At 50.8% G+C, this 17,504-nt stretch overlaps 1 protein-coding gene across 2 annotated transcripts in view; it reads left to right on the top strand.

Moving 5' to 3' along the window:
• The window catches only part of Iqck (IQ motif containing K), a 121,968-nt gene that overhangs the window by 16,120 nt on the left and 88,344 nt on the right, over positions 1 to 17,504 (top strand). For both annotated transcript variants that reach the window (XM_037211119.1, XM_028867801.2), the window contains exons 3-4: positions 2,669 to 2,798; positions 4,079 to 4,176. In XM_037211119.1, the coding sequence (XP_037067014.1) occupies positions 2,669 to 2,798; positions 4,079 to 4,176 (228 nt within the window). The remainder of the gene's footprint in view (positions 1 to 2,668; positions 2,799 to 4,078; positions 4,177 to 17,504) is intronic.

Below are 17,504 nucleotides of genomic sequence, written 5' to 3'. Positions count from 1 at the left end.
TTTCTATAGAGCCAAGTACCTTAGGGCTGTATAGAGCATCAGAACCAGTAGGAGATGATTGGGTAGATGGATGGATGGATAGATAGATAGATAGATAGATAGATAGATAGATAGATAGATAGTAGATAGTTGATTGATGATATAGATAGGTAGGTAGATGACAGGAGGCTCATTAGTGAATCATCTCACACACATTACTAAAGCTGCATGGCTTAGTTAGGGTTTTTATTGCTGTGAAGAGACACCATAATCACAGCAACTCTTATAAAGCCAGCATTTAATTGAGGGTGGCTGACTTGCAGTTTCAGAGATCCAGTCCATTATGCTCTGAAGGGGAGCATGGCAGCATCCAGGCAGACGTGGTGCTGGAGCTGAGAATGCTTACTACATCTTGCAGGCAACAGGAAGTCAACTGCCTGTCACACTGAGGGATGCTTGAGAAAAAGAGACCTCAAAGCCTGCCCCCACAGTGACACACTTCCTCCAACAAAGCCATAACTCCTAATAGTGCCATTCCCTTTGGGGGCCATTTTCTTTCAAACCACCACACGGCACAGTCTCACAGCAGGCTGTCTTCAAGCTGGAGAACTTAAAAGCCAGCAGTGTTGCTTACTCTGAGCCTGATGGCCTCTGACTCGGGGAAGCTGATGAGTATCTCTCAGTCCAAGTGCAGAGGTCCAAGACCCAGGGGCCACAGATGCAAGTTCCAGAATCAAAACACTGTATCAGGAGTCCCAACATGTAAGCCAGGTGCAAAATAAAGGCATGTGGCTCTAGGAGGCAGAGAATTCACTTCCTTCCACTTCTCTGCCACCTGCCTTGGATGGGCCTGTCTCCAGTGAGGGTGAATCTTCCCCAACTCAGCCCCCAGCTTAGTCTCCGATCTGCAGATCACCTTCACAGACACACTGGGTAGCTCTATCAGTGGTCTCAGTCTGCCCTGGTCTCTGATCTGCAGATCACCTTCACAGACACACTGGATAGCTCTATCAGTGGTCTCAGTCTGTCCTATTGTATTCCATTCGGCATCTAAAAGTAGGCACCACAGCTGGTATGCTTGCTTTCCTGTAGCTGTATATATAGGGCTTTGCTTTCTGGATGGATCTCCTCTATGAATAGAAAAGCTCAGTCTCATGGGCGTGGTTACCTCTGGAAGACTTCTTCAGGGTGGCCAGGAACAGCGTCAGTATTTCCCTGTTGGGCAGTAGACCTCTGAATCAGAAGTGGGTTTGGGGATACCAGTACAATATCCCATGGGAGTTCTCCTTCTCGGGCTTTGCTTTATGTGTGTACAGAAGAGCCACTGGGGAGGTTGGGGAGGCGACAGGACATGCTGGTGCAAAGGAAGCTCCTGGGGGTCAAGAGGGGACAACAGCCCAAGGGAAAACATGGGCACTTGGCCCTCCGGATGGCATTGCCCTTCTTTTCTCACTGTTGTGTGCCCAGCAGTTCTGAGGGCCAAGCCCCTTGTCATCCAGGGCTGTTTCCTCCTATGGCTTCCCCCACTTCCTCTCTTGGTCATCCAAACTGACTTCGTCCCTGTGTATTTTTCCCATGCTCTTATGTGTCTGGTGCACATGTGTGTTTGCAGGCTTGTATGTGTGTGGGCACACTTGTGGGGTGCACATGTGTGTGGAGACCTGAGGTTGGTGTCAGAGATTGTCGTCCTGTCACATTTGTGCCTGATTCGTTGAAAAAGGTCTCTCAATCAAACCCAGAGCTTGCTGATGCAGCCAGCCTTGCTAGGCCATTTCTCTGGGAATCATTTCTCCACCTCAGAGGCTGGAATTACAGGGGGTTGCCATACCCACCTGATATTTACGTGGGTTCTGAACTCTGCTTTTCACACTTGCAGGATAAGAGCCATGACCACTCCCTAGCCTCCTCCTTCTGTTTTGGTTTGTTGGCCAATGTCTCAACCACAGACTGTCTTCCTGTCCCTGTTCCCCACTAAGGTTTCTAACTTCACTGTCATTTAATTTTGTCTTTTTTTTCCTCCTCAGAACTTAGGACCGAACCCAGGGCCTTGTGCTTGCTAGGCAAGTACCCAACCACTGAGCTAAACTTGCAACCCGTTATTCATTTAAAAGCGGCATGCCAGGAGGGAAGGGGGGTGAACACGTCTATTCAGAACGACCCCCAACCTATCTGACATAGAAGTTCATTCCCTTATAAGGTTATAAAAGGAAATCAGGCACTGTGGCGCACGCCTTCAATCCCAGCACTTGGGAGGCAGAAGCAGGCTGATCTTTGAGTTCAAGACCACCCTGGTCTCCAAATCGAGTTCTAGGACAGTCAGGCTACACAGAGAAACCCTGTCTTGAAAAAGCCAAAAAACTGATGATGATGATGATGATGATGATGATGATAATAATAATAAATGATGATGATGATGATAATAATAATAAATGATGATGATGATGAAAACTGAGGGCTGGCGAGATGGCTCAGTGGGGAAAGGTGTTTGCTGCCAAGCCTGACAACCTGAGTTCAGTTCCTGGGAACTCAGGAAGGAGAGAACCAACTTCCACAGATTGTCCTCTGACCTCCACACGTGTGCTGTGGCATGTGTGCACCCCCTGCATAAATAAGTTGAATTTAAAAAATAAAGACAGATCCAATTCTCGAAGCTGATTTGGAACTCACGGCCCTACCCCGCTGCCTGTAGGTCACACCATTGGAGGAACTGGTTCCCCATGGCTTCAACATGGAGCACTACTTCCCTGTACACTCGTTCCCAGTGGTGCCTCCTGTGCCTTGTCCTCCCAAGAAGACAGAGACGGTGGAGCCCAAGACCTGTGAGTAAGGGGGCGAGCCTTATCCTCTGGTTTGGGGTGTAATAGTCACATTCACACGGTAGGGGGGTGCTCAGACACATCACTATCTGCAGTTCTTCGCTTTGTCTTATCTTTTGGGCTAGCTGACTGGCCAGTGAGCCCCAGGAGACCCCTCCCCAGCACTGGGATCACAAGCCCACACCACCGCACCTGGCTTTGTTCACACTGGTGCTGGGGGTTGATCTCGAGCCCCGAGCTAAGCACCTCCCCAGCCCCATAGTCCTCACTTATAAGAGGACTGTTGTTGGGTCACTGAGGCCTTTGCAAGGTTAGCACGCAGCAGAGAGAACGGAGCAAGCCCTAATTGATGTAGGAAGACCCAGCCATTGTGGGCAACACCATTCCCTAAGCAGGGGCTCCTCAACTGTATGAGAGAGGAGAAAGCTAGCTGATTCTCTCCTAAATACTAAGTTAGGGACAGGAAGGGTAAACAGATGCACAGAGCAGAAGAAAGTGTCCTGTTGTCCAGCCTGCTGGTCCCTCTGAGCCGCAGCTCGTGAGGCCTCCCTATGCTCTTTCTCCTTGTTGGTTTTGTGCCTTCTGCTCTGGGCCCTGGCCAGCGCTGCCAGTGTTACTGTGACTGTCAGGCCTCATCTGTCCTACTCGCCTGTCCCAGCTTCTCTCTAGCCTCAGTTCCCGTGGTACCTCATGCTCACACCCCACTGCTCCCACAGACACTGGCCTCTGTGCTATGACTGCCTAGGTGCCGTAAGCGGGTGGAGGACTTGACCCAGGTAGGTCCCCGACCATGTCCTTGCCAGAGTCCAGAGGCTCACAACCTGAAGCACAATGACAAGTAAAATGATGCTGTTGAACAGACCGCACTTTTCTTGTTTTGTTGTTTTTCAGACAGGGTCTCCCAGGCTTGCCTGGAACTTTCTATATAGCCAAGGCTTGCCTGGAACTTTCTATATAGCCAAGGCTTGCCCAGAACTTTTGATCCTCCTGCCTCTACTTCTTGAGTGCTATGACTACAGGCCTGCAGTACCACATCCAGTTTATTGGATGCTGGAGATCAAAGCCAGGGTTTCCTCTATGCTAGGCAAGCACTCAGCCAACTGAGATACTACAGCCCCAGCCCAGATGGAATATATTTCCATCCCTCCTCCCTCCCTGTCTCCCTTTCTCCTTCTCTGTCTCTCCCTCCCTCTTCCCTCTCCCCTCTCTCTGTAAAGCAGTAAATGTCTTTTTCAGATGAATTTAGTCTTTTGGGATTTTCAGTGGGAATATTCTTATTTCAGGTTCCCCCAAAGATTATCTGGAAATGTTCATCTTTCCAGTTCTGCTCCCTGGAATGGCCAACCTGCTTCACCAAGCAAAGAGAGAAAAGTGTTTTGAGGTCAGTGGTTTGGTGGGATGTCCATATTTTTAAATTCTTGTTCATTCATTTCAGCCTGATGGCAGCCCATGAGCTTGGTACCATTGAGTTGCTATTCTCAAATTGACCCCTTTGCAAGGGAAGCCTGAGTTTGGGGCACCCCCCCCCCCCGCTTCCCAGCCACAACATCTAGTACTACATAAACGTACATGTACTGCCAACTTTGGCCACCTGGGCCCCTGAGAGGTTATCTGCCACTTAGCCTTCCTGCCCACCCTTCTCCTGGGCAGTTTGGCATCAAGCAGGTTCCCATCCATCACAGCTGAGAAGTCACAGTATGGGAACCTGAAGCAGCTTGTCGTATCATACCCACAGCAGAGAAAAATCATTGCATGCAGGTCCCCTTACCCCCAGCTAGCTTTCTCCTCTCTCATACAGTTGAGGAGCCCCTGCTTAGGGAATGGTGTTGCCCACAATGACTGGGTCTTCCTACATCAATTAACTGTCAAGGCAGCCTTCCACAGACATGCTCACTGACCAATCTGGCCTAGGTAATTCCTCATTAAGACTTACTGAAGTGACTCCAGGTTGTGTCAAGGTGACAGTTAAAGCTGACAGTACACCATGCTTGCTTCTTACTTGTCTCTGGATTGATCCTGCTCCTCTGGCCTCTCCTTTCTCTATTCTTTGCTGACTTTTTTGATTGGTTGGTTTAGGTTTGAATTTTTTTTTTTTTTTTGAAACAAGATCTCATGTTCCCTAAGCTATCCTCAGAGCCCTTATCTTGAACTCCTGATCTTCTACCCGACTCCTCAGCTGGTATCAAAACACTGTGCCACTGCCTCCAGCTTCCATGCTGACTACTCTGGGAGAGGCGCCGGTGTGCACCAGTGCTCAGCACACTCTCATTACTGTGCTGAAGCCACTTAAGCCCGTCCGCTGATCCTGTCTCAGCCTGAATAGACTCTCAGGGCTCCTCTTCTCCGCCTCTCACAGGATGGTTTTGAGGGCTGTTTCCCACATGGTTTTGAAAACTAGACTTTTGGATGTCCCCCTCTGTTTTGGGAACTTTCCCTAGGGCAGCACAGTTACTGCACTTACCCCAAATAGGACACCAATGACCAGCCAATGTAGCAATTTCACCAAAGTCCAACTTGCCCAACTGATGTTTATTGGGCTTACTTAGAGTGTGGGCAAAGAGTTACTAACAGGAGTGTGGGTGACCCCAAGGCAGTGGAATCACTGCCAAGTGTCACCACAACACCAATGGCAACCTCCCCGTAGCTGTATGGATAGTGTCTCCTTTTCAGTTAACCTTCTGCACGCTATATATTTTGGCACCTGCAGCTTGGGTCAGGGGGAGGTATTAGAAGGAATATCTAGAATCTCAGATGAGGGTCTAATGACCCTCCCTACCCCCTCCTGTGAAGAAACAACAAGCTCAGTTGTTCATTTGCTCTCATGGAGATGGTAATGGCCCCTGTGCTGGAGGACAGCCGTTTACAACACAGTGAGAGGGTAAGTGAGCAGTGATACGGACTGCTGGTCGGGCACTCACTCTGCACCGGGCGCCTCACTAAGAGCTTTGGCTTCCCCTGTGTCCATGCTCACATCATCCCTAAGAAATTCTTTGAGTGGGTCTTGCCTGGGTCCAGTAGATGAGAAGAGGAAAGGATGCAGAGCTTCACAGTATGTCCCATGATTCAAATCCGGATGAAATGACTTCAAGTGGCACTTAGACAGTAGGGCAGTAACTATGGTGGAAGGCAGTTGACAGACAAAGCCCGGGGTCTGTAAATGTAGTCACAGGCGATGACATCACCACATGGTTGGCCTTCTGACCCCAAAGGGTCACTGTCTGAGACGAACTGATCCTCCTGCAGTGGTACTTTTCTGTGCTGTGGAGATAGTTTCCATGTGCTTTACACGTGACTTTTGTTTAGTGAGACCTGATGTCTCCCCTCCCTCCTTACCATGACTTCCTCTTATTCTGTGGCTCCGTTAGTTACTCACTGCTTGGATCCCCATGACATCATGTTCCTTCTGGTAGACTTTCCTGTGACAGTTGTGTCTTTACTTGAAGCAAAAATGAATTAGAAGACATTGATGTTATTTGTGGGACTTCCCCCACCCCCATTTCATTGTTTTGTGTGAGGCAGGGCCTCATGTAGCCCAGGCTGGCCTCAGACTTACTCTGTGGCCAAGGATTACCTTGAACTTCTGATCCTCTTGCCTTTGCCTTCTGAAAGCTAGAACCTCAAATGTGTGTCAGTTACCATGTCTGATTTTAAGCCTTGCTGGGGATCAAAGCCAGGGTTTTGTGCGTGCTGGGATGCACTGTACAAACTGAGCGGGATTCTCTGCCCTCCTGGTAGGAACTGGCATAGCACACTGTGTTAGTTAGCTTCCTGTCACTGTAACAAAAATCCTTGAGATAATCAACTAATAAGAGAAAATGTTTGTTTTCGGCTCACAGTGTTGGAGGTTCCCCATGACCGAGTTACTGTTGCTTTGTGCCAGGAAGCCACACCATGGTGGCAGCAGATGGCAGAGTGAACCCACTCACATCACAAGCTAGAGAACAGAGAGAGAAGGGGCTGGAACTCCAGTCCCTTTTGGTGACACACCCCAGTGACCCAGACTTTGGATTAGATCCAGCTCTTCCAATAGCGCCACTGTGGGGACTACCTTGAACACTTGGGCTACCATGCCATGTGACAATGGCAAATCCACATGATGAAGCAAAAGCCCCTAGCCTGGCTTTCAAGGCCCTCTCCAAGCCTCCTGGATCCTTCTCTTTCTCCTTCTCTGGCTCTCCTTCCCAGGTACCCCCAGCTAAACAGATGCCCCCGTACCAGCCTCCCCACTCCAGGGCCCCTGGGCATTTGGGCTCGGGCATTGCTCCTCCTTGTTTTGGAAATCACTCTTTATGCTTCTCTCCTCTGCATAGTGAAGCGCTATTTGCTTTCCAGACTCAGCTGTGGGATACCTCTCCCAGGCTCCCAGCTCCCTGGAGGCCCAAAGGATAGGCAACTGATCCCAGCTCTCAGATTTCAGAGCACTCATCTGCTCCTCATTTTATGGTAAATTCAGACAGTCTCAATTAAGACATTCTTAACCACATATATTTAATTTTATACATGCCTGACTTCCCAACTATTTTAAGTATTCTGAGGACAGAGTCCCTATCTTAGTTTTATACTTCTCAATGCCTAGTACAATTCTACCGAGCCCCTAGCACATGGTAAACACAGAGCTGGCCCCCAATGAGTGCACACAGTTGGACCTCAAAGATGCACGGTTGTTACCATGTCCTTGGCCAACACCCATCTTCTTTTTGGAAGGCCATTCTGTTGAACTTATTCCCTGGAGAGAAGTTCTGGACAGGCGAGGGAGCAAGACATCTGTTCCTGAGTTTTATTCAGTAGCGGGAGAAAGCTCAGGGGCCAGCCAGGGGCAGAGCCTGCTTCCCTAACAGTATTAGAGTCAGTAAACCAGGCCTCGGTGAGGAGCAAAACTCGGGAGTAAAAGTTGGATCATTTTGAAGTCTATCTCAGGCAGGTATCGTACCACACTCCTCCGGTCTCAACTGCTTAGGACAAGTTGAAGACTGCCCTTGGCAACTTGGGATGACGACGTCTCAAAAAAGAAATTTCAAAGGGGCCGAGGGTGTAGATAGATGAGCAGTGCATCTCTTCTCTAGCATGTACAAGGTCCAGGGTTCAAACCTCGGCCACCCAAGGGGAAAAAGCATGATGTCTGCTTGGGACTGATCCTCTCATAGACCCTGGGTTACCTTCCTAAAGCTGGTGGCTTTCATCTTCTGAGTCAGCAGTTTCCATGCACGTGACTGGAGGACAGTCACGTGCTGCCTGAGGGATGCTTACCTTTGTGAGACAAGGCCGCCCCTGCATTGTTCAGGGTGGACCGGAACCTGCAGAGATCTCAACAAATATTAACTCTGTATCAACTTAGTGTCCCTGTGCAACAAATGCTTCTCCCGTGTCACCTCCCTCTTGTTTCTGGTTCTTGGTGTGACTCAGCACTTGGTCCTGGCCCAGGGAGGGACCAAGTGGGAGAACACACTCCACTGTGATTTCACCAGGCAGGTTATTTTATTGATAACTTCATGGGAAAAGGGAAAGAGGGTCTCATTCATACCTGTCAAGCAATACCTCATTGATCTCTAGAAGGTTCTCTGTCTTCATCAAGCACCTGCTAGATCCTGAGCAGTTCTGATCTGGCCCTCAGCTCACATGGCTCCTCAGCGAAGCCCGGGGGCCTCCTCCATGACAGTGCAGGTCAGCTGTGGTCTGTGGCCCTGGGACGTAGAGGAGGATGGGGCGTCATCTCACCCACCCACATAAGGCCTGACTGGTCTTCACATTGCTCTGCAGGAAATGGTTAGTTTGCCACGTGGGCCTGGTGCATTCGAACTGAGGCTCCTCCATCCCGCTGCTCTCCTCCATCCCGCTGCTCTCCTCCACCCCGCTGCTCTCCTCCATCCCGCTGCTCTCCTCCGTCCCGCTGCTCTCCTCCGTCCCGCTGCTCTCCTCCGTCCCGCTGCTCTCCTCCGTCCCGCTGCTCTCCTCCGTCCCGCTGCTCTCCTCTACCCCGCTGCTCTCCTCCGTCCCGCTGCTCTCCTCCGTCCCACTGCTCTCCTCCATCCTGCTGCTCTCCTCCGTCCCGCTGCTCTCCTCTACCCCGCTGCTCTCCTCCGTCCCGCTGCTCTCCTCTACCCCGCTGCTCTCCTCCGTCCCGCTGCTCTCCTCTACCCCGCTGCTCTCCTCCGTCCCGCTGCTCTCCTCCGTCCCACTGCTCTCCTCCATCCCGCTGCTCTCCTCCGTCCCGCTGCTCTCCTCTACCCCGCTGCTCTCCTCCGTCCCACTGCTCTCCTCCATCCCGCTGCTCTCCTCTGTCCCGCTGCTCTCTTCCGTCCCGCTGCTCTCCTCCACCCCGCTGCTCTCCTCTACCCCGCTGCTCTCCTCCGTCCCGCTGCTCTCCTCTACCCCGCTGCTCTCCTCCACCCCACTGCTCTCCTCCGTCCAGCTGCTCTCCTCCGTCCCGCTGCTCTCCTCTACCCCGCTGCTCTCCTCTACCCCGCTGCTCTCCTCCGTCCAGCTGCTCTCCTCTACCCCGCTGCTCTCCTCCGTCCAGCTGCTCTCCTCCACCCCGCTGCTCTCCTCCGTCCGCTGCTCTCCTCCGTCCCGCTGCTCTCCTCCGTCCCGCTGCTCTCCTCCGTCCCGCTGCTCTCCTCTACCCCGCTGCTCTCCTCTACCCCACTGCTCTCCTCCGTCCCGCTGCTCTCCTCCGTCCTGCTGCTCTCCTCCGTCCCGCTGCTCTCCTCTACCCCGCTGCTCTCCTCTACCCCGCTGCTCTCCTCCGTCCCGCTGCTCTCCTCCGTCCCGCTGCTCTCCTCTACCCCGCTGCTCTCCTCCGTCCAGCTGCTCTCCTCTACCCCGCTGCTCTCCTCCGTCCAGCTGCTCTCCTCCACCCCGCTGCTCTCCTCCGTCCGCTGCTCTCCTCCGTCCCGCTGCTCTCCTCCGTCCCGCTGCTCTCCTCCGTCCCGCTGCTCTCCTCTACCCCGCTGCTCTCCTCTACCCCACTGCTCTCCTCCGTCCCGCTGCTCTCCTCCGTCCTGCTGCTCTCCTCCGTCCCGCTGCTCTCCTCTACCCCGCTGCTCTCCTCTACCCCGCTGCTCTCCTCCGTCCCGCTGCTCTCCTCCGTCCCGCTGCTCTCCTCTACCCCGCTGCTCTCCTCCGTCCGCTGCTCTCCTCCGTCCTGCTGCTCTCCTCCGTCCCGCCGCTCTCCTCCGTCCGCTGCTCTTCTCTCTTCTGCTGCTCCACACCCACCCGGGCCACAGTGAACATGGTATTTTCATTAACATGCAGCTTTACTGAGGTAGACTGTCAACCAGAAAGGCCAGAGAGATGATTAGCAGCAGAAATCACAGTATTAATATGATTATAGTAGAGGAGACTCTCTCTCCTCTGTTTTCCTTGCTATTGGAGTAGCCATTGAAAATAGAGGGGCCAAGGCAGCGGTGGCACACATCTTTAATCCCAGCACTCGGGAGGCAGAGCTGGCAGATCTCTGTGAGTTCGTGGCCAGCCTGGTCTACAGAGCGAGCTCCAGGACAGGCCCCCAAAAAGACAAAAGAAAATAGAGGGGCCAGCCGAGGAAGTAGTTCAGCCAATAAAATGTTTGCTTGTGAGCATGAGGACCTGAGTTCCCTCCCCAGCACCCATGTAAAGCCAGGTGTGGTGGCATTTGCTTGTGAGTCCCAGTGCTGGGGAGGCAGAGACAGGGTGATCCCTGGAATGGTCTTGTCAGCCTAGCCAAATAGTAAGCCCCATGGCCCTCCCGGAGAGAGACCCTATCTCAAAACAACAAGGTGGAAGGCACCTGAGGGGAGGAGTGACTCCCGAAGCTGTCCTCCAGCCCCTGTGCACATGCAGACACACAGACACACACACAGACACACACACAGACACATAGACACAGACACAGACACACAGACACAGACACACACACACACACACACAGGCACACACACAGACACATACACACACACACACAGAGGCACACACACAGACACATAGACACACACACAGACACATAGACACAGACACACACAGACACACACACACACACACAGGCACGCACGCACCTCAGACACAGATAAAATTAGAAGGGGCAGGGGAATATCCAGGAGAGTGAGAGAAGCTGTCTTCATGTCCATTCGTTGTTTGCAGCCCATCAGCACCGACCATGTGCTTGACTCGTCAGCCGTTCCACCCTGGGAAGAACTTTCTAGACTAGATCCTCTCTTGGAGGAAGGTCTGAAAAACTCAGGGAAATTCATTTTTACATGGGATCACCCAGCCAGCGAGTGACAGAGGACACCTTGGGTGATCCCGTCTGGGCTCTTGTCTCTCCTCATAGACAGAATCGAAGGCCGTGCTCAGCACAGACCCTGGAAATGCCGCCGCTTTCCCCTTACCGCTGTCTGCTGGGAAACAGATGGCTGCTGGCCTCAGGTTATGAAGGCTGAGCTGCTTCAGATTCTCACTTCCTGCTCACGAGCTCAATGGCTTCCACTCACCTCTGTGTTGTCTTTTAGGATCCCCCCTCCCCTCTCTCTGCGGGGTTAAACAGAAGCCAGGTGCAGCTGGGTGGAGTGGGAACGAGGCTGCAGTGGCTGGAGAGGAGCCCGCTCTGGGCCAGCATTGTTCCTGGGACTGAATGAAAAACCAGATGACCTCTCAGTCCCCTGCCCTGCCAGCAATTCTGCCTTCCTCGTGTGTGTGTGTGTGTGTGTGTGTGTGTGTGTGTGTGTAAGCACACACACGTGGGGGGGCACATTCAGAGGACTACTTCAGATATCCTCCGTGGTTGCCCTCCACCTTATTTTCTAAGACAGTTTCTCTCGGTGACCTTGGAACTTCCCCCCTCTGAGCTAGCCTGGCTGACCAGTGAGCCTCTAGTGAGGAGGGTTACACACGTGAGCATGGGTCCAGCTTTTACGTGGGTCCTGGGGATCTGAACTTAGGTTCTCATGCTTGTGCAGAAAGTGTTTTACCCACCAGGCCATCTCCCGGTCCTGCCCTTTCTCTTATGTTGCCGCTGGATGGATGGATCAGTGTGCTTTGGCCTTTTATTAAATTGGACACAGGATAGGACCTGATGAAACAGTGAAAGGATCACAATGGAGTCTTTGCAAAGTCATACAGAATGTCTATGGGGGCTGGCAACATGGCTCAGTGCATAAGAGTTCAAAGACTAGCACATACCACACACAGTTGCACACACAAGTGCACAGACCCCAGGTTATCTGCACGTGAATGAAATCAAGTGCTGGGGCCCAGGTACTGTGAACACAGAGTATCTCCCCTCTTAGGACCTGGCCCTGTCCTGAAAGCCACAGACGATCATAAACACTGTGGTGGGCGAAGGGTGATGGAGAGGTTGTTCTTACCTCTCGCCTGTGTGTCTGATTTTTCTCACAAGATTGACTGGAGAGGAGCAGCGAGCATGGAACTGATGCTGGGTTCCTTTTGGACCTAGGGCAGCTGCATTCACAGCGTGCCCTTTCGTTCACTCTACTGTTCTTCTAATTTACACCCTTCGGAGGGTATGAAATCATCTTAAAGGGCCGCAATTAAGAGTTCACATTGAAGGTTGCATATCTAGTGTTTCATAAATAATCTTGAAACAAAGGGACCAAAAACAGTTTCCAGCCCCAGGCAATGATGAACTGCTTTCAAAGAATCCAAGGTATTTCTGTGTATATTAGAGATTAATGAGCAGGCATGTGTCAACTTGTGTTTCATCTTTGACATCTAGCAGATGAGCTGTGGCTGAGTAAATGAAAACCGTCTAAACATCAGATGTCAGTACCAGCAACTCACACTAGGAGGCTGGGGGCCGGGTGTGTGTGTGTGTGTGTGTGTGTGTGTGTGTGTGGCGTTGATGCTGAGCGTTCTGAATCAGCCTGGGCTACATAACTATCTCAAGACAGAAACAAAACAAGCAGTCAGCCACTGGCTGTTGCACAGGACTTAGATACAGCAGTAATGTGTCCATGTCATAACGACAGGTGAGGGAAAATGTAGGTTGTTAAGAGTTTTCATCTGCAAGAACTGAACAGTGGCAAACGCAAGCCCAGAATCCCATTTGACCATGTATTTGCAGTATGGCCTTAAATAATCTGAGTTTTGGGGACAGGGGGTGTTACAGCAGTTAAGAGCACTTGCTGTTCTTGCAGAGGACCTGAGTTCAGTCCCCCAAGTCATATGGTTCACAACTGCCTGTAACTCCAGCTCCAGGGGATCTGATACCTTCCTTTGGCCTCTTCTGGCACCTGCACACATGTGACATATACAAGCAGACACATACATACACATAAATAAAAATAAGTCTTTAAGAACGAGCTTTAATTTCCTCAACTATTAAAGAGATAACAGAGCATCTCCTGTCACTGGGAGGAAGTGTGCAAATATTTAATAATATTTATTTAGTAATTCTCATGGATGTCAAGGAGTGTTCGCTCCGTGCCTTTCTCCCGGGATGCTCAGATCTTTGAATGCTACACATATCCAAGGCAGGTGAGTTGACGTTCACTTTTTCCCTTTCCTGACTTAGGATTTCTTAATTAAATATGACTCTCCCCATTTCTCCCGCCCTGGTTGTGTGACCTTTGCTTGGACTATTTTTGAGGGTTTAAAAACGCAGTTATTTCTGCCTCCACACTTGCCTCCTCTGAGTGGAACGTCTGCTATTCCGGTTCGCCCTTTTCCCACCCAGCTGTTCCTCTCGACCTGTCCCTGGGCATAGATGCTTCAACTGAGCACCGAGCAGCCAGCAAACAAAGCTCCCACAGCTGAGTCTTTTCTATCTGTCACCAGCCACCAAGCTCACATCCAAATGGCTCTTAAACAGTGGAGTCATTCATGGCTTCCTGGAACCCTTGACATTTTATCTTGATATGGCTCAAGAATAATTGCTGACTTCTAGTTTGCTCTTAAAATGCGGGCTTATGGTTATTTATGCTTGATTTACTTATTTTCTGTTTTGCTACATAGTGTGACTCCAATGTAGCAAAATGTTTATTGGGTGGGTGGCTGGGTGGCTGGCTGGATGGCTGGATAGCTGGATGGCTGGATAGATAAGTGGATGAATATTGTTCTTTCAAAGTCAAGGCCTGTTCTGAAGATTGCAATTAAGTGACAGAAGCATGTTGTGGAGGCTGGTAGTCTTTTGTTAATCTCCTGTAACTATTACAAGAGAGAATTTCTCCTTTTTAGAAATCTCTGTGTGTGTTTATGTGTATGACGAATGTGTGTGTGTGTGTGTGTGTGTGTGTGTGTGTGTGTGTGCAGACACATGCGTGCCATAGCACATCCGTAGAGGTCAGCAGACAACCTTAGGTGTCACTCTCCCTTTCTTCTGGAGACAAGGTCCCTTGTCTGCTGCTGTGTAAACCAAGATACCTGGCTGGCAGGCTCCTGGGGAAATTCTCCTGTTTCTGTCTCTGGCCTCACGGTGGAGGGAGGCAGGGGTGGGGGTGGGGGGTGGGAGCAGGGGGGAGGCAGCACTAGAGCTACAGACACAGTTCCTTCTGTCCCCAGCCTTACAGGGGTTCTAGGGATCCCAACTCGGATCTTCATGCTTGTGTCCCAAGTGACTTAGGTACTGACTGACACTTCTCCCAGGCCCTGTAATTGGTAATTTCTGAACTGGACCTGTAAATGCTTGGATCTACTGTTTCCTGATGGAGGTAAATGAGGAAGGTCGTTAGGGTTTGGCGCTTAAGTCCCACCCTGTGACGGTACTGAGAAGTGGTGGAACCTTTGGTGTCGGGTGTGTGTGTGTGTGTGTGTGTGTGTGTGTGTGTGTATGTGTGTATGTGTGTGTGTGTGTGTGTGTGTGTGTGTGTGTGTGTGTAGGGGAGTGTGTGTGTGTCAGGGGAGGGGAGGGTGGGTGTGTCAGGGGAGGGGAGGGGGTGTGTGTGTGTGTGTCAGGGGAGCGGAGAGTGTGTGTCAGGGGAGGGGAGGGTGTGTGTGCTACAAATGGAAGGAAGTTAGCCCATTGGGTGTGACCTTCCTCACTCTTTGCTCCCAGCTGTCATGAGACAAACAGCCCTTTTGTGCCAGCTTTTGCCATATTTTGCCACCGTGCATGGGCTGAAACCCTTAAGCTTATGAGACAATAAATCTTTCCTTCTTCAAGTTGGTTATCAGTTGTTATTTTGGTACAGCCACAGGTTTGTAACATTATTTGCATAAGTATCTTGTTCTCAGACAGCAGGGATGAAGGGCTTCAGGATTTCTTTCCCTTCCCATGGTGCCGCCGCCGCCGCCGCCGCCGCCGCCTCCTCCTCCTCCTCCTTTTTCATGAGATAGTCTTACTGTGTAGCCCTGGATGTTCTGGAACTCGATGTAGACCACGATAATTCTGAACTCAGAGATCTGCCTGCCTCTGCCTCCCAAGTGCGGAGATTAAAGGGACGTGCCATTATAGCCAACCATTTCCTCCCTTTCGATCCTACTTCAGGGAGGGCCTACTTTCCGTTCATTGATAGTACAACCCCCTCCCCTAACACACACACCCTTTATTTTTTTTAAGACATGATCTCTTGTTGCTTAGGTTGGCCTCTAACTCAATATGTGGTTGAGGTTGGCCTTGAACTACTACACTCTCGCCTCAACTCTCCATGTGCTAGGTTTATGGGCAAGCACTACAAGCCCATCTAATGGGGCCTCCAGTCTTTCTCATATGCTGTCCTAGCATGGAGCCTCTTTTTTATGAGGCTGTTAATCCCATAACTAGAGTTTCTAGAACCAAAAGCCTGGGCTCTCACAGCCCCCTTTCCACATAGCTAGGCTCAGCAACCTGTGCCAACTGGAGACAGCTATTGTAAAGAGCAGAGACAGGGGATTTATTCAGTATGGCCACACTAGAAGAGAAGCAGTTCAAAGAGGTACAGGGATCCAGTCTGTCTCTGGGATACTGACATGAGCTTTTAAGCTAAAGTAGAGAACTGGGGCGAGGACAAGGGGCATGCACAGTTAAGGAGGCTGGTTAAGGTGAGCTCTGGTTAATCTTAGCTCCATTTTGGTTCTACATCTTATCCCCAGGCCTCCATCACTTCTGCTTCTCGGTGTGACCTCATCATCGTGGATAATTGCTGTTAGGAAAGGAATCCTTAGTGACCAGAGGAAAGATTAGGGGCAGTTATTTGTCTCTGTGCCTTCTGCCAAAGTAAAGGAGACAGACACAGAATGAAGGCAGAGATGTTAGGCTTACATCCTGTCTTTGGATACCTTGTGGGCCAAGTGAGGAGACTCTAATTTTAGGAAAAGCCGCTTCTAAATGCCTGTTTCGGTTCCCCTTACAGGCTCTCCTCGTATGTCCCAATCACTTTCCGAAGGCCTCCACTCTTGATGCCACGGCCTCGGGGGCTAGGATTTCAGCAGTGACTTTGGTGGGAACAGGGATGCTAGAGTGCGGCATGAATTACCTTTTGTTCGAGGGCACTCAAGCATGAGTACCGCCTTTCCTCAGGGTCAGCCCTCCTCGATGTTTGTGTGTAAGATTCCTCCTTGGTTCTGGAGAATAGCCTGGTGGTGTAGCTGGTGTCCTTAGCAGTTGAAAGTGTGAACAGTGCAGTCTGGGAAAAAGGAATATCTTATTTGCATTTACAAGGTCAGAGCCAGTCCTTGGCTGAGCCAAGATGCCGAACCGTTCTGCTGCTGCTGCTGCTGAACCTCAGCAACTCACTCCAGGTGATGACTTCCTAAGCAGATGATGGTGGAAATGGACCTTCCTCATCTAGAAAGATGAGAAACGCCCCACAAGCCAAAAATAGTCATGACAATCAAGTGGGTCCATTTGCCAAGTCCAAATTTAGACTTGGGGTCTTCATACCGAAATGAATAATGATTCAAAGTAGGGGCTGTTTTGTGAAGATCTGTCAGCTGCCATCTGAGTCAGTGTCAGGAGGCCATCTACCTGATAAAATACCATGGTCAAGGCACCTTATAGAAGAAAGAGTTTATTTGGGGCTTATAGTTTCAGAGGGTTGGAGTCCATAATGGTGGGAATAGCAGGTAGCAGACATGGCAGCTGAAGCTGGAAGCAGAGAGATCACATCTCAGACCACAAGCAGGAAACAGAAAGAGCCAACTCAATTTGGAACCAAGTCTTTAAGCTTTTAAAACCAGCCCCCCTAGTGACACACCCTCACATGAGGCCACACCCCCTAAGCCTCCTCAAACCGGGGACCAAGCGTTCATATGCTGGAGATATGTGGGACATATCATTCAAACCATTACACTGTTTTATATTGCCATCTTGTTTTGGTAATTGTGGTGTTTTGAGGTTGGGTCTCATGTAGCCCAGGCTAGCCTGGAACTGGATATGTAGCCAAGGATGAACTTGAGCTTCTGATCCTCCTGTCTCCACCGCCATAGTTCTGAGATTACCACTATGCACCGTTTTATGTGGTGCTGGGGATCACGCTGGGCCTCCTGCACAGGAGGCAAACTCTCTCCCAATGAGCCCACCCCAGCCTTGCACTATCATCAGGTATTGCCGAGACCGGATGGTTTTGTCTTCCCGACTTTGTGCCTGAAGAAACTGAGGTCCAGAGAGATGCATAATTCATGCGACTTGTAAGAGGACGAGCCAGGGTCTAAACCTGGGGTTCTGGCTCCAGAGCCGACATTCATCAAGGTAACAAGGCCATCGGTGCAAGAAATATGTCCCATTATGCAATGTAAGGAAGTGAGCCATGTGAGCAGAGAGATATGTTTAACTTAATTTGAACATTGTGCACTGCATATGAA

The sequence above is a fragment of the Peromyscus leucopus genome, chromosome 1, assembly GCF_004664715.2.
Source record: "Peromyscus leucopus breed LL Stock chromosome 1, UCI_PerLeu_2.1, whole genome shotgun sequence".
Lineage (NCBI taxonomy): Eukaryota > Metazoa > Chordata > Mammalia > Rodentia > Cricetidae > Peromyscus > Peromyscus leucopus.
This window is presented reverse-complemented; position numbering and strand designations above follow the sequence as displayed.